The sequence below is a fragment of the Excalfactoria chinensis genome, chromosome 2 (assembly GCF_039878825.1).
Source record: "Excalfactoria chinensis isolate bCotChi1 chromosome 2, bCotChi1.hap2, whole genome shotgun sequence".
NCBI lineage: Eukaryota > Metazoa > Chordata > Aves > Galliformes > Phasianidae > Excalfactoria > Excalfactoria chinensis.
Genome location: NC_092826.1, coordinates 15,375,352 through 15,397,708, shown reverse-complemented (window position 1 = coordinate 15,397,708; position 22,357 = coordinate 15,375,352). Strand labels below are relative to the sequence as shown.

At 33.5% G+C, this 22,357-nt stretch overlaps 1 protein-coding gene across 5 annotated transcripts in view; it reads right to left on the bottom strand.

Moving 5' to 3' along the window:
- Positions 1-22,357, bottom strand: part of CSMD3 (CUB and Sushi multiple domains 3) — a 496,245-nt gene that overhangs the window by 299,658 nt on the left and 174,230 nt on the right. For 3 of the 5 annotated variants that reach the window (XM_072330149.1, XM_072330150.1, XM_072330151.1), the window contains exon 7: positions 9,925-10,233. The exons of the other annotated variants lie outside the window; for them this stretch is intronic. In XM_072330149.1, coding sequence (XP_072186250.1) covers positions 9,925-10,233 — 309 coding nt within the window. The remainder of the gene's footprint in view (positions 1-9,924; positions 10,234-22,357) is intronic. 5 annotated transcript variants of the gene reach the window in all.

The following is a 22,357-nucleotide window of genomic DNA, read 5'->3' as shown; positions in this document are numbered from 1 at the left end:
TTTATGCCCTGACCTTCAATCTACTTCAGAATCAGTTTCAAAATAACACTGAAATTCTAGATCAAAGAAATCAAGCTGTTCAAGACCAAACTTAATCAGTTATTAAGTCTAATATATGTGCATTAGAATTACCTTTGGCATCTCAGTTTTATTACATAATTGAAAAACTATCAAATCTTTTTTATGTTTATAAAAAGCTATCTGGTATAGCCATATCTCTATTGCTGTATGTAAACAGAAGGTTACAGTGTTATTTAATACTACTTTAAATATCTGTGACTTGTAGTTTAATTTTTTGTTTTTTCTTTTTGTTTTTTGTTTTGTCTTAATTCTTAAATGTAAACATAATTAAATATATGTATTTATGTTTATTTAGCTTGGGCAGAACTGGTGGTGCACAAATCCCATAAAGTCTCTGACAGACATAAATGTAATTTTCATCATGTGATGTGATGAACTTAAACAGTATCATCAGATCTACTTGATACTGAATCAGAGATTATTTTTAAAAATTCTGAAAGTCTGGAAAATATTCAGGCATCCATCTTGGAAGATATATTCAACACACTCATGCTTCTTACCCCACAAATGGCTTTGATACACAAGAGAAGATTATATAGACTACATATCTTTTTCTAAAGCTGGAAGGTCCATTGTTTTCTGCAGATTTAAAAGATGGATCTAAATGGCTTACTGAATAAAGGAATACTTTTATTTATTTATTTATTATTTTTATTTATTCATTTATTGTGAAAACTGGGTAAGTCAGTACATGAAGTTTGCATGCAAGATGAATTTTCTGAGATTCAGGTAACTGAGTAGTCTCATGGTGGGCAATTTATACACAAACTAGAATAAGTTCAGAATAATATAATTTCACTTTAACTAAAATATCTTTCCATGTAAGATACTGAAATTTCAAGTCTTCCAGGCAAAGTTTTATTATGTCAGCTCACAAGATCAGAGGCTGATACTAGGGGTTATGGTAGTAGATATTGAACCTTTCCACCAATATCCCGTGACTTTTTTTTTTTTTTTTTTTTTTTTTTTTTTTTTTTTTTTTTTGCCACCCAACAGATGGTAGCAGAGGGGCAGTCTAACAGAATGACTTCTGATGTGGAAGTGCATATGAAGAAAAAGTCTGGAATAGAATTCCTTCAGAGGAAAAAAATTACACCCATTGACATTCATTGATGCTTTCATAACATTTCTGGAGACTAGTGGATATTATCAGATTGAGGCAGACAGGTAATGCATTTCAATAGTGACAAGTCACATCTGCTGGTGCAGATATTTACAAGTGTGTTATGTAGGCTCTTGTACATAGCTATTGAAAATACACAGCTAATGAAGATAATTATGATGAAGAATAGTTTTCATAGATGAGAATCTGATCTATCAGATTGTTATTGTGATCTTTGTATCTATTGTAGTTTCCATGGAGGTATTTAGGAAACATTAACTTCAGATCAATGTACATGTGTTCCTGTATAATGTTTCATGAAGTATGCAGTATCTCTGGAAACAAAGGCAAGTTGTGTGCCCCCTCACAAGCTCTCTCTTCTGTTTCTCACTTTCCACTTTCATTTAAATTCAGCTACAGCTACCTGAGCATGCTGGGGAAAAGTTTTTGACACTACATTATCTTAAGCACTCTTTTTCCCCTCTGAATTACATGACAAAAATTCTTTTTCTGTTACTTAGAAAATAAATATACATATATATATAAATATATAAATACATATATATAAATATATAAATACATATATATATAAATATATATAAAAATAAACATTTCTGCTAACTTAGAAAATAAAAATCAAGATCACTTTTTCCACTTTGCACTAGGCCCAGATATTAGGGCCTAGTCAAGCTGACATTAAAAGTTGTTCTAGATTCAGAATTACATAACCCACAGCAATAAGTATATTCTCTGGATTTATTTTAGCCAAGAAATAATGAGTAATTTACTGCTTTCTAAAGGGACAAAAGACAGTTTGGAATACAGTTCAGAGGAGACTGGTGCTGAACCAGTAAATCACTCGTTGTTCAAGAACTTAAAAATCTTATTGTGGCAGATTTTCCTTGCAGCAGTTACTATTTCTAATGGCAGAAACAGCAATCTGATATTCTCTGGTCTTCCCATATAACATGCTTAGTTTCACATACGGCAAAAAAACTGCATATCATGCTTTCAGGAGTATGTCTAATCCTGTATATCTGCTCCAGAAGTAGGTCAACATGCACAACAGATCCCCAGATTGTTCAATCAACATAGTGAGATACTTCAGTGAAACCTGTAATAGGCTTTTAATTTTAACCTAACATATGTATGTCATATTTATATTAAAATTTTACATATTTTGATTTCACTTTAATGTAAAGTACTACAATTTCAATTGTGCAAATTCTCCATTTATTCTTAATGCACAGATGTAAACCTATGACAATTTTCAGAAAACTATACTGTGTATGATGTAAGTCATGTATAATTTAGTATGCACTTGAAAATGTATCTTAGGGTTCTTATCTCCATTAAAAATACACTGGAAAAAAAAAAAAAAAAACATGGAAAAGGGAAAAAAAAAATCTTACATTTCTTTTGACTGAAAAATATAATCAGTTTACAGCTGCTGGAACTGTTGCTGCAAAATTTTACGGAGGAACTCACCCAGTTTTATTTTCATTACAAATTATAAAAATTGTTAGAATTTGAGTTCCAATTAATATAAATAACAAATTTGTATAATAAAGTAATGCAGTGATGATCTCAACTATGTATAATGAAGTAGAACACATATTAATAAAGCAAAAGTATATTCCTAAAAGTTACAAGTGTATAATATTCATTACATAATATAAGTTACGTCATGTTAGTTCTAAAGTAAGAATGATGAGGAGATATAACTACTTTGCACAAATGATCCTTAAGAATCTTAAGGTAACTGTTTTTTTCTGCAGTACATCAATTTATATGACAAATTTTCTAATTTGAAAAAAGTACCATTTAAGGAAGAAAGCAAGTATGTCTCCTCTATATAAAGTAATGAAAAATTTCACTAATGCTGGTTGTCATAATCTAACAATTACGTATTTGATTTATACTAACATATCACCAATATATCATATGGTCAAAATACAAAGTCCTTCATTACAGCAGAAAAGTAGTGATACAGTAAGTCAGAAGTTAACATGTCAAGTATAATGAAGTAGTAGCATAATGTTGGCATTTATGTGAGAAAATAAGTAATATATAACAGATGAAATAACTGTGAGAAAACTAAGTGCATATATGCATCTATTATTATGTCATTGTAGGTAATGACTGTGAAATGTAAAGGAAAAAATGAACAGTGTAAAGAATTATACTGCTTTTCTAAGACTTTTCATAAACAAACAAACAAACAAACAAAAACATAATAATAATTTAAAAAAAAAAAAAAAGTGAAAGAATAATTCCAGTAAGTTTGTTGTTTTTTTCTTCAACAGGTGTTTCTATGGCTCAGTGTTAATATGCAACACTGTTCAATTATAACTTTCTGTTTTATGTTGACTTATCAAAGGGTGTTTTAATTTTTTTTTTTTTTAAAGGTTCGTCTTTATATGGGTAAAAAATAATTTTATCACTTCAGTTGTCATAAAAGCTTGTTATGATGGCTACTGAAAACAGACACCGGCAAAAACAGGGCATTTAACCCGGGTCATTCTGTGATTCTGTGTGTGTGTGATTTATTTTGGGAATACTTCAGCAAATATAAAGAGTCCATCAATCAGGAAATTATGTACATTCTTTACATAAAGGATTACAACACAGCCAGGACAGCAGTTTGAGATGAAGAAGTATAGGTTTTTACTTCCCTGTTCTTGTACCCTTTTTAAAAGTCTTAAGAAAAAGGTACAATGCACTGCCAGTTATTTCTGGTTGCTTTACATATAGCATATAGGAACAGCCATAAAAATGTGTGCATGATTCAGAAATATGCTTTTTCTTACTTTTAATCACACTGAACTTGACCACTGCATGAAAATGATCTGCTTTCCGAAGACTTTGAAACTAAAAGATGTAAAATATTTAAATCGCCATTATTTGTTCTTATCTAAGAAAATTCTTTAACAAGCCATGGATTATCAGTTTCCTTCATTAAAAAAAACCCATCTGTGTGTCTAAATGCACATTATAAAACACATAATTTCAAAATTATTATGAAAAATCAAACAAACACAGTTCAGTAGTTAAATGCTTGAGTCCTAAAATTATGTAATGCTGATAAAAAATTTATAGGATTTCTATAAGAAACAAAGAGCACACAACATTTTTATATTAATATTCTTATAACATATAAGAATCTATGAATCAAGACTGAAAAATGTATTGACTTTCTTCAGACCAAGTTCCTTGTACACCTGAGTTTCACTCATGATGAAAGAAAAAGCCCACTAAAATCCTGCTAACATAGCCACACTGATTTCTTACTTGACAATCTCACCTTGTCTGCTCTTCTTTTCCTTTGTCTCCTTCTAAGTAAATCTCATAAAATTCAGGATGTAATAATATATTTTCTGTCAAATCCTTAAAGTGCTTACATCAAATATTCACAAAGCAGTACTCTATCATTTACTGAATCTTTCAAAAATTCAAGACAGTTAAATAACTCCATCTTCAAACATTCCCTCCCCACCCCCCCCCCCTCCCCAGAAAGAGTTTCACAAGCACCCTATTTAATTCCTCTTTCACGTTCTCTTATAGTTTGGTTATTTTCATTTTCTTAATATTTCTTAATCTCTCTTGCCTTACAATAAAAATTTAGAATAAAAATAAGCTGGTCTCATACCTTCTTAAACTTCCTTTAACATGTTGCAAAAAGAAGTACAGGTTTAATGGAAAATATCTAGCAACAAGCTTTTTTTTTTTTTTTTTTTTTTTTTTTTTTTTTTTTTTTTTAAATGTTTTGAATAGTTTCTTCCTAATTATTATGATGATACTGCATAAAGTCAGATATCAAGTAGCATAAGCCAAGCTGTGATAGTTAAGTATACTAAATGAAGTCTGGGGAAAATATAGAGAAATAAGAAAGGAATGGTAAGAATTCAGAGGGAAAAAAAGTTGAATATGATTGAAAGGGAAAAGAATGGATACATCAGTAACATGAATCAAAGTTACTTTGAAAATAAAAAGCTAAGTAAAATAATCAGAACAAAAGAACTTTTATCTTCCTTCCTCCCCCCACACAAGCTTTACCTATAACAATATGGTTAAAATACTGAAAATATTTGATGTTGCTGCTTTGTGTAAGGAGAATATGAATCCAGAGTTTTGAAATGTGTTCAGATCTGCTGTTCTGATGAAAATAAATGGGGTTTAAGATTCCAAATATAGCAGTCATTTTTTGGACTGCTTCATAAAGACTGAAGTCACACACTGTTTTCTTTGTAATGTTTGTGCTTGATTTCACTAAGCATTTTTTTCCTCCAACCTATGTATGTCTGCATTACTTACTTTTTTCTGTATTACATGTGAAAACCTAAGCTGATTATTTATGAATTGTAGCAGTCATATTGCTTATACCTTATCACATAGTTTATACCTGGTACTCTCTTCTATCTACTGTATAAAGAACTCTCTTTTCTATCTAATGTATAGAGAACATGGATGGACAATGATGGACATTGCCTACTAATGCAGAACTTCTGAATCATCCATCATTGTACTTAATCAGGTGTTAAAAAATCATTTCATTCTTTTCCTTTCTGAGACTTCCTAGGTGTGAACAATACTATAATATGAACAATACTGTAGATATCCTTTGCCAATATTGATTTAAATGGGGGGTGGAAGGGAGAGGAAATAAATAAAGCCAGTATTTTACATCTGAATATTTTAACATCAGAAATTAAACCACTTTTCAAGAAGAGAGAGAGAGAGAGAGAGAGATGGTCACAAGAAATTGCTCATGCAGAGCTTTTCTTATATGATAGGAGTTAATTCTTTTCTTCCATGATAGAAGAAGTTCAGATTCATTAAACTAAAGGACAAAACTCCAGTGACTTAACTGGAGATATTTCATTTCAATTCATTTCCTTTAATAGAATTAAGAAGCCTTTAAAAATTTGTTACACTCAATTTGTAAAATTATTTATACTTAGTGGTACTTTTAAAAGCCAGAGAAGTACAATATCATGTCAGCAAAAGTGAGCATCAGACTTTATTATATTTTGCATTTGGCACTGACAATTCAAGGATTATTCTCAATTTTATGAAAACAAACAAATAAACAAACTCTGCTACTCCTATATAATCAGCTTTTTTTTTTTTTTTTTTTTTTTTTTTTTTTTGTTCACACATCCTCTTTTACTACTGTAACCAGAAGATTGTAATAATGTAATCCATTATTCTCTGTAGTATTTTCTTAGGATGAATGTGTAATTCTGCAATAAAAATGAACATATATCTTTAGACAGTATAAACATACTATGAAAGAACTCTAAAGAAAAAAATCTAAAATATTTCTTACTATGTTTACAAATACTGAAAAAAAAAAAAAAAACAAACTAGGAAAAAATGCAGCTAATAAGAATTCTAAAGTGATTTAGTAGCACTGATAGTATTTATAAACTCTGAACTCTAAATATAAGAAACAGACTGTAGATAAGATAAAAAATGTCAGATTCTTTTCAACTAATGCAGTTATGATCAAGCTAACAGTACTTAAATACTTTAATAGAAAATAAATAATGTAAAAATCACATTTAATTTCCTTCCTGACTTCTCATCTGAATAAGATGAGAAATTTCGTAATAGGAACTGCAATTTAGTGTCTGTATGAACTGTTACTAGATAAAGGAATACACTTTCATGAGCCTGCACTCTTGTTTTTGTGAGAACTTACTTATAATCAAAAAAAAAAAAAAAAAAGCAGTGTTTACTTTTTAAATATATTTTTCATTATGTAATCAAGACTCCTCTTGAAAGCAAGACTTTCATCCTTTTTCTCCTTTCTCCTTCCAGAAGATGTCTCCATTGCAATAACAGGAATTTTTCTGACACCTTACCTTAATATGTTTATTTCTTTCATATAGGCTAGTTCATTTTTAAGTTTTCTAAATACAAGAATTTGCTACCTGAAATATTTATCCCTTCATCCTGTCTGAGATGCTATTTTGTAACATGGAATACTCAAATCAATATAACATAGTATAGTTCTTTTATTCATCTAATGCAGCCTGAATTCTTTTTAAAGAAGGAATGTAATCATGTGCAGTATTTCCCAGGATATATCATTGCTACCTTAAAAATACTTGTATTTACACTTCCTTATCTCTTCTGAAAATATTTCACTGAAACCTTCCAGGTTTCCTTTTCTCTCTCCAAAATACACAGAATAAGAACTCTTCCTTCTGTCATTTCCTTCTAATAAACTGAGAGAAGAAATTCTTCAGAGAGCCTTTGATACAACCTACAGTTATTTTTGAAGTGCGCATATTGAATCACAGAATTGTGCAATAGCCTGGGGTGAAAAGGACCACAGCGATCATCTAGTTTCAACCCCCCTGCTATGTGCAGCATCACCAACCACCAGACCAGACTGCCCAGAGCCACATCCAGCCTGGCCTTGAATACCTCCAGAGATGGAGCATTCTCAGCCTCCTTGGGCAACCTGTTCCAGTGCATCACCACCCTCTGTGTAAAAAACTTCCTTTTAATTTCTAACCTAAACCTCCCCTGTCTTAGTTTAAAACTTTTCCCTCTTGTCCTATCACTATCCACCCTCATAAACAGTCATTCCTCTTCTCGTTTATATGCTCCCTTAAAGTACTGGAAGGCTGCAATGAGGTCTCTCCGGAACTTTGTTGTCTCCAAGCTAAACAATTCCAGTTCCCCTCAACCTTACCTCGTAGGAGAGGTGCTCCAACCCTGTGAATGTGAAAGAATAATATTTACCTAGTATCACAGTATCACATTATCGTGCGAGTTGGAAGGGACCTTAGAGACCATCAAGTCCAACTCCCGGGATTCGAGCCTTTCTGTGAAGCAGAGCAGCACTTCTACCACTTGCGATAGTAGATTTAGTTTAGATCTCTAGCTGCTGTACATCTCTTTCATACAAACTCAATAATAAAAATGTACTCTTTGCTAAGATATTCTGAAAGATCTTTTTCACAAAACTTTTCCACAGAATCCAACAACAGGATTATTCTATTATCCCTTTACACCAAAGCCAGTCTGTCACAAAACATAACACCATTCTGACATAATTTGCAATATTACACATACGCCAGGTGTTTACTAAGTTGTAAATAAAATAGTAAGTTTTCATAAATTCATATTTTTTTTCAAGAATTAATTACTTTGATAGATTTGCAAGCGACATTTCTGCTTAATTTTCTTTTTGACTATCTATTAAAAAGAGAAATAATTTAAAAAAAAATTACATAAACTTTTAAAGTAAGTCTTATAAATATCTCCATTGGAATTTAATTTGTGGGTCAAGATGAGTAAATATTCCTGAGTATTTATTTGTTTAATAGAAGTTAAAATATTTCAGTAGAAACACACTGGAAACTCCTTAGAAACACCTGTGGAGTATTTGCCCATAGCAGAAATTACTCTCTGTCACTAACAATACTCTCACATTCACAAATACTTTCTAAGAATGCATCTGTATAATGATGATTGATGAACAAAATATTGACCATTACCAAACAAAAATAGTTATTCTTTTACTCAGTATATGATTACCCTTTTCAGTGTCATCTACATGTATTCTGTTATGTGGTTTTGATATAATAATATTATATTTTGAAGTGTTGTATAGGAAATGTTAACAATATAACCATTTTAAACATGGCAGGAGAGAAGGAACTACAGACATCTTTAGAAAACAACAACCATAAAATAAGACAACTACAGATTGCTTGTGCTATAGAAGATGTTTCTCCTCAATCTATTTGTGTTTATATTTTCTCCAGGCAAAATAGCTTACAATGAGCAATGGAATAGCATATATATATATATATATATATATATATATATATATATATATATATAATAGCATATATATATATAAAATAAATAATATGGAATTTTCTATAACATTATCCTGAAACATCAAATTGTGTATCGTTAAAACAAGGATGTGACATTTCTTTCCAAATGTCTGTGTTGGTTAAATTAAGACATTCTAGCATTGCATTTTCTTGTCCTACTATTTCAGTTATTGTCATTTATCTTTTAATGCAATAAGTTGTTCATTGCATTTCAAGTTCAGCCCAAGTAATGTGTTCATTATTAATATTTTTGCATAAGGATTAAATAATCTGAACATAGGGATGTATCAAACATTTAGTTTTAATACTGAAATATGCAACAATAATTGTTCTAGTCATAAATGTTTTGCTTCATTCACTAATTTTGCATGTGGTAGAATAAAAATGCACAGATGTTTAAAACCCAACCTCTTCTAAAGATTTAAGCAGAAGGGAAATAAATAAATCTGCATCACTGCTTATTTTAGAACAAAATACCTATTTAGAAAGCATATTTTTTTCAATGTTGTAATAGCTTATGTGTAATCATATATGCAACACAGAATAACATTTAATCTCAACTTTTGTTGCACACTAGGTTTGATAACAATGCATACTGATGTAAAGTATGAAATGGAAAAAGAAAAAAAAAAAAGAAAAAAAAAAAAGAAAATTACTTGTTCCCTTTTGTTTGTTTCTATCATTCAAATTAATTTAAAATACTATGACAATATTAGTTCATTTTCTTTCCATCTGTCTGTTCTCCTAAAACTTGGTTTAAAATTTAGTTCCCATTTGATTCAACTATACTTCCAGAATGTACATCTGACCTTTCAGTTCTGATTTATAGAAAATATTTTTCAGTAACTGCATGGGCACAAGTAAAATAATATCCAATACCTCTATGAGTAACAACTGCAAGTTCTTTAGTTCTTTCTATTTGCTCAGCTTTTCTTGGTCGTCTTCTTGTGCTTTGTAAGTTTGCTTGATGAAGTGAGAGTGCTTCTTTGGAAGAGGCCGACTCCAGAATTGATTTTCTTATATTCATATCTTGTACTTGTTGCTCTTCAGGAGGTTGTCTATGGATGGTCACTGCACTGGATACAGTAACATCTGCAGATGTGCTAGCAACAGTAATAGCACCAGGAGTGGCCGCAATAGGCTCTTCTAACTCACCAGTAGAGGCAGTTTTGATCAAAGTGGAAGAACCTGTGGGACACACAGTAGCACTGGATGCTAACTTTTTCTTTTGAATTGTGTTTTCTCCAGCAACCTAAGAGATTAAATTTCCCTCTTTTTAACATAGTAAAGACAACTGACATGAAAAGAGGAAAGTGAAGATGTTTTATTTACTAATTTGACGTAACCTGAACGTCTTAATGTTAGTGATCATTTTGTAACTATTTTTATATTCACATTTAGTTTCAAATGCCCTGAGAAAGCTCAGAGTAGTAAAGTTTGTACTAGTCAGAATGACAGCACTCAGTTTTCCCTCCTACAAATTCAGTCAAGAAAATACCATGGATGGAGAAAAATATAGGTATTAATCAATAAAGGAGGCTTCATGAGTAAGAAAGTGCTAACTGCTCTATTTAGGAAAGACACAGTAGCATTACACAGTAACATAGGTTTTGGGCAAAACTTTGATTCTCCAACTGCTAATAAGCCAGTCAGATGCACTCATGCATTAAATTATTTTCATCCAATCTTGAAAAGGATATGAAATCTCAAAGCATTCAGAGCTGAAATAAAGCTAAGTATAGATGGAGAGTAAAAGGTAAAGTTTAAAACAAACAAACTGACAAACAAACAAACAAAAAACATATCCATGATTCTACAATTCTACAGTCATCTCAGTTGATATTGGGCAAAGACTGTGTCTATAATTATCTATTTTTTGCTCTCACATTTCTATAAAAATAGATTAATGATTATTTTATTCAAAATACTCATAAAAAAGGCAAATCCTTGATGAGTTATTATCATTATTATTATTATCCCTAGGCTCTGTTAAGAAAAAAATAAAAAATAAAAAATAATCATTTATTTAACACCTCTAACATGTGTAGAAGCTATAATACATAAAACATATGGGATTATTTTTGTTAATATATTTGATTAACATTTTGATCCTTCCCCAGTCCCTAGATTTGGCTTCAGATCTTTGCAAGCCAACTCTCTCACATATGAATATGTAGGACTGTATGCTTGTATATTTATGTCCAAGCTTTCCTCTCAGAGGCTTTAAAACTTGTCCTTAGAGTGTAGTGGATGACAATAGGATTGAAACTAAACAAATTTTGCACAAATTAGTAGAGGAATTCTAGAAAATGGAAATAGGATTCTCAGTGGAGCTAGGAAGCATTTAGCACATTTTCAGCATGTGTTGTATACCAAACTCATTGACAAGATAATGAAATATGACACATAAGCAAATGGAACTCAGAATAAAATATATAATACAGATATATATAACATAAATAAAATACAAAAGGATAATATAGTTTGAGGAGTTTGTGCTGCAAATGTTTTAGGTGGAAAGTGTTTTATTTTTCTATACTATTAAAATAGTAAGAGAAAAGATTTGTTGTTTTTTTGTTTGTTTGTTTGTTTGTTCTGCTTTTTTTTTTTAAGCATTATACAGACAATAAACAGATCTTATTTAAGCATTAAATATATTACTTTCACAATCTTACATTTAATATCTTAATATCTGTTCTATTGTACAGAACTTCTAAATAATACAGTGGTAGTTTTCTGATAAACTAAAACTTAAAAGCACCAGATAAGACTCCAGGTTTATTTGTAGTAGATAGAAACATTAGTCTCCTAATAGAGGGAAAATCAAACAAAAGAAAACAAACACAACCCACTGCTTTCTGTCCTATGATGACAGCACTATAAGCAACTGAAATAGATCTAGGCATGCTTTATTCTTTATTTGAGAATAAAAGAAGAAAAAAATCACAATGAAGAATAATAACAAAAGACCAGACTAGATATGATTCAGGGTATGGTGAATTTCTGGCAGACTGATATCCAGATTAAAACACAGAAAATATAAGTGTATGACCAAGAATACTGAGTAAGGATAATGTTAATTAAAACAAAGAAAAAAAAAAAAAGTGGAAAAAAAAGTACAGCATTACACAAAACTTCTATCGTAAAACTTATATGTAAGGCAATGAACAAAAATAATCAGTAGTCACCAGCCCTTAATAATAAGCTTAAACTTACATTCAGGAAATGGCATGTTGTGACCCAGCTCTTTAAGGATGCACAACATTAAAGTGGAAAATGATAAAAGTTAAGATAAAGACAATCCAAAAATAGTACATGTATTAAAATGTACCTCATTGCTACAGTGGTAAATATCAAGTAGAACATCTAATTTGTTAAGCTTACGAGAAAATAATGTGGAATTAAAAGGAGATTAAGCTGATGAAGCAACTTAGTTCAGAAAAGCAGCCTGAATGTTCTGCTACTGAAAAGTGTTTTAACTGATAAAACTTTGGATAATGGAAACATATGGAAGATCCATAAGCCTATCTATTTATATAGGAGTGGAGGTTGCTCCTGATTCCAACTCCATGTTTAGTCAAGAAAAGAGGCAATGGCCTTTGACATTTCCCTGAGACAAAGCTCCATAAATAGATCATGAATGTGTGCTAAAGGCACTCGATTTGGATATGCAATATGCTACAACTATGCACAAGGTTGCTCTTGTAAACATATGATAGCAAAAGAAATTTACCCCAGATAAAATAACAAACAGTGGAAATTCTCATTTGTATTAATCTCATAGACAAACTTTGTACACACAATCACTGATGGAATAAAATAATCTAGGGAGAACATGAATATCTTTTCAAATCTGCAGAAGCATTCATAAAGGAAAGAAAAAGGAAAAGATAAAAAACCCAAACCACTACCTATTACAGTTTTCCTTTGTAGAACACTACAACCTGGGAAAGTTCACTTTAAATTAGGGAACACTAGAGTTACGTATCATCCCTCTTAAGTCAATATAGATATATAAAAAACTTTTATTTTAATTTGTAATCTATGTGCTGAAATACTAAAATGGAATTTAACCACTTTTCACAACTGTAGGCATGAGAATGAGTAGTCACTTTTTTCATAGTGAAGTTGAATCATTTTGAAATGCCAGATTAGACAAATGTAGTCCTTGATTTAGATCGCTATTTGAATTGGTGTACATTTGGAAAACAAGTTATATTTCTTAAATAAAACCAATTAGAGAAGCCCACATGAGTTTCAGGCTTTTTTTAGAAGTTTGAGATTTGTGCTATTTTAACATGTTATGTTCAGTCCCAGATTAAGTGGCAGATTTCAGCTGTAGCTATCTCCTGGAATTGATTTACCTTTCCATTTGGGTTAACACAAGCAAAAATACCAGGGACCAGTCATTATGCATTAGCATATGCCTTAATATTGAATTTCTCATAAAATAAACATTATAAACTGCCAATATGTAATGACCATTATTTTTTAAAAGATAATTTGATATAGTGTTTTAGTAAGACTTAGGAATTCAAGGAAAATGAATTAATCTGCAGCATTTAATTGACAGTATGAAATTGTTTTATCATATTAATCATTAACTGGACTTAAATAAATTGTTTCAATTGCAATGTCAGTTTAAAATAAATAATTGACTTGAACTATACTACGGTAACTTTTGATTTTACAAGCCAACTCTTATAATTAATTAGACTGAAAGTACTGATAACAGCCAGAATGACTTGACTGACTTAAAAATCCATTATTAAATATTTTAAATGCAACTAAAGTAGTATAATTCATCCAGAGGTATTCGGTAAATGTTTTAAAAATATTTCAATTTTTCTCTTTCTTTGGAGACAATTGGTAAATAAACAAACATTTTTCCTACTTATCTGTTCACTAGTTAGTAACACTGCTGATTAGAAGTCAAATAGATATATATAGAGAGAGAGGGGGAAAAAAAAAAAAAAAAAAAAAAAAAGAGGAACATTCTATAAAGTGATTTTTGTTTCTATTGCACTAGAAAAAAAAACTATTTATTTATTTATTTATTTTCTCCAAAGGATCATAGCATAACTAAAGTCAAAATGGAGCTCAGAATGTCACATTCATGCTCTTGCACAGAGGTCAGCTCAGGTCACTCAGAGCATTATCCCTGTCAGATCTTGAGAATACCTTTCCGTACAGAGACTGCGGAATCTCTGAGTCAACTGGTTCAAATGCAAGAGTCACAAAATAAAATAAATAATAAAAATATCCCTTGATATATGGTCTGAAGATCACTTCAAACTTTGTCAACTTATCTTGCTCTCAAAACATGTTCCACTGTGATAAGCTTGTCTCCATCTGTGCAATAACCCCCTTGCAGGGGGAAGCTGTTTTTGTATAGTTTTCTCCTTTTCTCAAAGATGAACTCCAGCTCCAGCAGCCACTTCTCATGGGTCAGGTGCTCCATTGTCTAACCACTTCTGTGGCTCTCCACTGGACTTTCTCTAGCAAAGAAGACTTCTTTCCCATACTGGGATCAAAACGTGGATGTAGTATTCTAGACATGGTCACAGGAGTGTTGAGTAAAGGACAATAAACCTTTCCTTTCATCTTCTGGCTACATTCTTGTTAATATAGTTCAGAAGGTTGTTAGCCCTCTTTGCTGCCAGGATACTCTTCTGGCTCAAATTTTTCTTATCTGCCACGATCCATTCTTTTCAACAGAGTTGCTAGCTACTTGCCATTCCTATGCCAGGGTTTCTGTCTTCTTGTATGCAAGGTTTTAAACTTGTCTTCATTGAGTTTCATAAAGATCCCACTGTCCTATTTCTTTACCTTGTCTACATCTTTCTGATGGCAATGCTTTCCACTACTACTGATAGACATTCTGTTGTCATTTCAAACCTGATGATACTTTAGATCATTCATAAACATTACGAATAGAACTTTTATATAGACCCTTGCAATACTCCACTTGTTGCTGGATTCCAGGTATAGTATGGCCCATTAACAATTCCCCCTATTTTTTCAAGTTATTACCTTCAATAGTAGAAAAACATATGAGAAACTGGCAGATTATTGACAAAATAAAATTAAATAAAATAAAAATTGTAGTCTATGCTTGAATAAGACCGAATAATGGTGTCTAAGCATAATGTTCAGCAGCTATTATAATTCATTACAGTTTGTGAATATTTGTTAGCTCTCAGATTCTAAACTGAATCTGATTCTTAGGAATTAATCAGTAAAACTATCTCGTTTATTCATGGTGAATTTATAATGCAAGACTTTATTTGTCTTTGTGACACATATGACTCAAACTAATACCATCTAAACAAATCTGAGGGTCATTAAACTGGATTGTTCTAAGTGAGAGTCAGTATACTAACGAGATAATAAGGTCAGATTGTGTTTCTTAATAATAAAAATCTACTCATTTTTTTCACAGTGGATAATTGAAATGTTGGCAGTCTTTAAAAATAAAACTGCATATTTCATTAAAGAAAATAAGGGGTAGTCAGAAATATATCTAGAATTTTGAACAAGAGTAATTATTGCATTCTATCTTCATTCTTTTTTCAGATGTTCAAGGAAATTCAGTCAAGATCTATTAAATACCCTTACTTAAAACCTTTACATATTTTTAAGATTGTAGTGGCTAGTGCATCATGTTAAGAGGATTTTTTTTTGCTAGTAAAATATCTTAATTAACAATTCTCTTTGATGTTCTCTGTCATTAAGTATTTGCTGCCTGCAAGACTTTCAAATAAAGCTACAAATTAATTATAAGAATATATTCTCAACCTGTTAAAATAATTTCCAAGTTAGTGTAGATATAAGGGATTCACTGCTTTAGAAGATTATTTTTAGATGCTATTCCAGCCTTATTATAGTCCCAAACCTCTTCATTTTAATTAATAATCAAAATAATTAAATTGTTAATATCCATATAAACTTTTACCTGGTCCTTTGTTTGAACTACAGGTTTGCTTCTGTTAATTTATATACCAGGAATAGAAAATAAAGGAATATGGAACTCAAATATGAATTTGAGAATATTAAATCCATATTAATGGATAATTCAAAGCATTCTTCTGACTAAATCGATTTTTAGTACCCAACCATAAAAGAAAGAAATAAAACAATGTATTTCAAGAAATCCATGACTGAAAAAAAATGGCTAAGGTACCCTTCCAGACTTAATTTCAAAAGTGCAGTTATCACTGGATACATCCTAAGAATAAAGACTACAAAGGCTGTCTAGACAGAAGTTTAGTGTACGTACTCTTTGCTTCCTCTTGAGTATACATCCACATTAGACTTTTCCTCAGTAAACTTAATATCACCTGAGTAGTTTTGTTTTAAATCAGATATTTAAAATAAAGTATAGTGAAAACATTTGAAAGTATAAGCTTCTGACCAGACAGAAATTAGCTTTCTAATTTTTGGTGCTACAGAAATACTTAATTATCATCATCATCTCCTTTCTACTGAACTCAGGTTACAGACAGAAATACCACTTCTTTACATTTACATATGTCTATCAGAATAATAGATTTTATTCTAGCAAGATGTGCTTACTGGAAAATAGTATTATATTGAGTAAGATATGTACACATATGGATAATGTCCTTTTAATTGGTATAACTTCAGTAAGAAAATAATTCATGAAATGGCTATTAAAGAAATACAAAATAAATGTATTTTTGGAAATGAGAAAGTATTTTTAAAAAGTGAACTACTGTATAGAGTAGAATAACCTGAATGTGATCACCAGTTACATAGGTAACAGTTACACACTGATTTCTCCACAGCAAGTGTACACAACAAGACAAACTATTGTCTGCAAGGTTGAGTTCAGAGGGCGGTGGTCAATGGCTCAATATCTGCATGGAGATCAGTGATGAGTCAATGATGATCACTGATCCCCAGGGATCAGTGCTGGTACCACACTCAGTATCTTCACCAGTGAAATTGACAGTGGGATAGAGTGCACCCTCAGCATGTTTGCTGATGACACCTAGCTGTGGGGTGCAGTCAACACGTGAGAGGAATGGGATGCCATCCAGAGAGACACAGTTTCTGTATTTTTACCTACTTTAATAGTTTCAAATTTCTAAATCTGCTTTCATGTATCAGTTTCAACTTGTCATTATTTTGGGGAAATCTCATTTCTTACCAACAAAATAAACTTGCACTTTCCTTTCACTGTCAAAGTGACAAATTAATATTAGTTGCCTAATATCTGTTCAGTGCTGTGAGTAAACTAACAAGCATAAATCAAATACATAGTTCTAGATAGAACAAGATTCCATAATTGGAAGAACATAACAATACAACTTCAACACACACAATTTATTTTCAATATAATTATTTAATGAAGTTCAGATGCCTGGAAAAATAATGAATGATAAGAACAGTAATAATAATTTTACAATTGCTCTTAATATTAAAAAACAAACAAAAAAACTGTTTTTTTTTTTGTTTTTTTTTTGTTTTTTTTTTTTTCCCCCAGCCCTGCATACCAGCAAAGGTAGGCTTGGGCAAACAGATAAGCAGATAGTGAAAAGCTCAGCTCTTACAGAACTAGGGAAATAGATGGGAAAAACTGATAAACAGGAGGTAATGAATTATGAGGTGAGAATGAGAGAGATTAAAGGCTGATAGGATTAGAAAACAGATACAATAGTAAATCTTGAATAGATTGTGAAGCTGGAGGACTCAATTAATGACTAAACTGGAGAAATTCTTGGCATTATAGCTTAGTATGACCAATGGGGAAAAAAAATTTATTCAAGGCCACAGGGTTTATGTTGACTCTTTGTAGGTTTGTCTTGCCTGGGTTTATTTTCACAAATTTCAGTAACTTTATAGTGGTCGACTGATTTTTTTTTTTTTTATTTATTTTTTTTAACAGCCTGTGTATAAGGAATGTTTAGTTCTCAGTTCTCAGAATACTACGTACAGTATAAGTCTGATAAGAGTAAATGATAACTGTGTAATGGACAACAGGTATTTACAATTACTGACTCTGAAGGGGAGACTCATATGCAGCTTTAATATATTAATGAACAGTGAGAAAGAAGGAGATTGAAGTCAAAACAGTTGAACTCCAAAACAGAAGAAAAAGTCTCCATCCCAAATACACACTCAGTCATCACAGTGGATATCACATTTACCCCTAACAAAGTCCACAAGTGCTACCTCTTCATTCTACGTCAACAGAACTGTGGGGGTTGGAAAGGTTCTCTGTAGATCATTTAGTCCAACCACCCTGCTAAAACAAGTTCCCTAGAAAAGGTTGCGTTGGAAAACATCCACATAGATTTTGGATGCTTCCAAAGAAGACTCTATAACCTCTCTGTGTAGCCTGTTCTGGCTCTGTTAGTCTTAAAGATTTTTTTTTTAATTTTTTTTTTTTTTTCCCTCATGTTCACATGGAACTTCTGAGGTTCCATTTTGTGTCCAATGCCCCTTGTCCTGTTGCTGCAGACTACTGAAAAGAGCATGGCCCAATCCAATTGATGTCTTTAATTAGTTCTTTGTTTTCTCTTCCTCCTCCCTACCCCCCACCCCAGACTACGTCTAGATGATTTTTCAAAAGAGAAAATCAAACTGTATTTCACATACTTTGTGTCTCAGCATGATGCTATTATGTTCATACAATTAATTCCAAAACTAAAATATTACTGTATCGTTATAGAATCATAGAATCACCAAGGTTGGAAAAGACCTAAAAGATCATCCAGTCCGACCGTTCACCAATTACCAATAGCTCCCACTAAACCATGTCCCTCAACACAACATCCAGTCTTTCCTTGAACACCCCCAGGGTCGATGACTCCACCACCTCCCTGGGCAGTCCATTCCACTGCCTGACCACCCTTTCTGAGAAGTAATATTTCCTAATGTCCAGCCTGTATCTCCCCTGCTGCAGCTTGAAAACATTCCCTCTGGTCCTATCACTAATGACATGAGAGAAGAGGCCAACCCCCAACTCACTACAGCCTCCCTTCAGGAAGTTCTAGAGAGCAGTGAGTTCTCCCCCAAGCCTCCTCTTCTCCAGGCTGAACATTCCCAGCTCCTTCAGCCTCTCCTTGTATGGCCTGTGCTCCAGACCCCTCACCAGCTTTGTTGCCCTCCTTTGAACGCGTTCCAGGGCTTCAATGTCTTTCTTGCAGTGAGGGGCCCAAAACTGGACACAGTAATTGAGGCGCAGTCTAACCAGTGCTGAGTACAGAGCAACAATCACCTCTCTGCTCCTGCAGGCAACACTGTTTCTGATGCAAACACTGTTTCTGATGCACTCTCTGGGGTGGATCTTATCTGGCCCCATGGATTTGTGGCAATCTGGTTGGAGTAGCAAGTCTCTGACTGTTTCTTCCAGAATCACAGGGGGGTTAGCACGCTCCCCAGCCAAGACTACCAGGCCAGAGAGAGGAGTACCCTGAGGATAACTGGTCTGACTTTTAAAGACAGATGTAAAGAAGGCATTCAGAACCTCCACCTTTTCCTTATCCTCAGTGGTCACATTCCCAGCCTCATCCAGCAAAGAGTGGATATTCTCCTTTGTCCTCCTCTTACTGTTAATGTATTTATAAAAGAGTTTCTTATTCCTTTTCACCCCAGCAGCCAGGTTAAATTCAAGCTGGGCTTTTGCCTTTCTGATTTCACCTCTACACATCCTAACAACTTCCTTGTATTCATTCTCAGTTGCCCATCCCTTCTTCCACAGGTGGTAGATTTTCTTTTTCTCCTGGAGCTTCAAGAATAGCTCCCTTTTCATCCAATCTGGTCTTCTTCCCTGCCGGCTCATTTTGCAGCTCAGGGGGACTGCCTGTGCCCTTAAGACTTCCTTTTTGAAGAGCAACCAGCTCTCTTGGACCCCTTTACTCACTAAGACTGAATGCCAGGGGACTCCCCCTACTAGTCTCTTGAACAATTCAAAGTCCACCCTCCGAAAGTCCAAGGTAGCAGTTTTACTACTCCCTCTCCAGGCTCCACCATAAATCGAGAAATCTATCATTTCATGGTCACTCTGTCCAAGGCAGCCCCCAACCTCCATATCTCCCACCAGACCTTCACTGTTTGTGAACAGCAGGTCTAGCAGGGCACTTCTTCTCATGGGCTCTCTCACCAGCTGCATCAGGAAGTTATCCTCTATGCACTCCAGAAACCTCCTAGACTGCTTCTTCTGCGCTGTGCAGTACTCCCAGCATATGTCAGGGAAGTTGAAGTCCCCCATGAGGACAAGGGCTGACAACCGTGCAGCTCATGCCAGCTGCTTATAGAATACCTCATCTGTCTCTTCATCCTGGTTTGGAGGTCTATAACAGACCTCCACCAGGATGTCTGCCTTGTCAGCCCTTCCTCTGATCTGTATGCATAGGGATCCAATGTTATCATCCCCAGTCTTAATCTCAGTAGAATAAAAGCATTCCCTAGAATAGAGAGCCACACCGCCACCCCTCCTTCCTTTCCTATCCCTCTTGAAGAGTTTGTAGCCACCCACTGCAGCACTCCAGTCATGGGAACAATCCTACCACTTTTCCATTATGGTGACTAGGTCATAGTTTGCCTGCCTCACAACGGCTTCCAACTCTTCTTGCTTGTTGCCCATGCTGTGTGCATTAGTGTAGATACACCTCAGCTGAGCCCCTCGCCTCTCTCCTAATTCCAATACCACTTCCCCAGGCTGATCTCTAGCAGGCCTGGCTTTATCCCCTTCTCCCTTTCTATCTAGTTTAAAGCTCTCTCTACAAGTCCTGCCAGCTCTTGGGCAAGTATCCATTTCCCTTTTGGAGACAGGTAGTTCCCATCAGCCGACCTCAGGCCAGGTGCCGAGTAGACTGCCCCATGATCAAAGAATCCAAAATTGTTGCATTTGCACCAGCCTCTCAGCCATACATTCATAAGATGACTTTTTCTGCTCATCTCAGTGTATGTCCCTGCCACCAAAGGAATACTGGCAAACACTACTTGTATGCCCTCTCCATCAGCTAATTTCCCCAATCTCCTAAAATCATTTTTTATAATCCTCAGGCTTCTTTCAGCAATCCCATCACTGCCAGCCTGAACTATCAATAAAGGGTAATAATCAGAGGGGCAGATAAGGCTGGGGAGTTTTCTAGAAATATCCCTGACTCGGGCCACAGGAAGGCAGCACACCCCCCTACAGGCAGGGTCAGGCCGACATACTGTAACCTCTGTTCCTCTCAGAAGACAGTCGCCCACAACTATCACTCTCCTTTCTTTCTTGGAGGAGGCAGTCTTCAAACATGGAGCAAACCGCCTCACCTTGGGCAAGCTTGGCAGCAGTGCTCCCATGTCATCATCACTCACCACTCCCTCTGTTTTCAGGGCTTCATACCTTTTACAGAGAGGGACCAGGGGAACTGAGGAAGGTTGGGGTGGGGGTTGCCTGCGACACTGAGCTGAGACCTGCTGCCTTTCCTCCTCTCCTCTCAAGCTGTCTCTCCCTCTTTGACTATGGTGAGAGAGAGGGTCCATTACTCCCTCAGTTTATTTCAGATTTTTTCCCCTCAGTATTTTTGTCTTGACATGAACAGGTCATCAGTGTAGTGTAATATGATGGTTGGTGGTAATGAAGCAAACAGATACACAGGTTAATGTATTAATGTTTTGATCTTATAAAAAAGGAGTGTATTATCTAATTGAATTTGTAAATAATTTAGTACATATTTTTCTTCTTCTACAGAGGATTTGAAATAGTAGCACATGAAAACATTGTCAGTTTCCCTTTCACAAACGGTGAGCATGTGCGTAGAATATTAAACAGGAGCATATTAAAAGGTTTCAGAACAAATGCATCATTCATGGTTTTTTTTAATTGTTTTTGATGTTTTCTGTTTGTTTGTTTGTTTTAGAATAATTAAAATTAAGTAGATGCACTCATTGAACCACAATAATTAATAAAGAAATGATAAATAGATAAATATCTTGCCTGGAAAGGACCCTTTACTGCATTTAAACATCTAATCCAGAAGGAAATTGTGATCCATTAATTAAAACATTAGCACTATCGATGTTTTCAATTTTTAATCTTAGTTCTGTTGACTTATTTTAAAAGACATTGCTCTTATTTGAAATAAAAAAAAAAAAAAAAGAATTCAAATGTTAGAAATAAGTACTTCTGGTTTGGTGAAAAGAAACAGAACTAACTTAGTTAACCTTCAAGACGAGTGCGATTATAACCTATGAATAGGAGAATTCTAAAAATATGTACTTTAAAATGGGAGAACAATGAAATGGAGCAATTTGTCTCCTCTGTCTTGTCTAGAGAAAAAACAATATCATT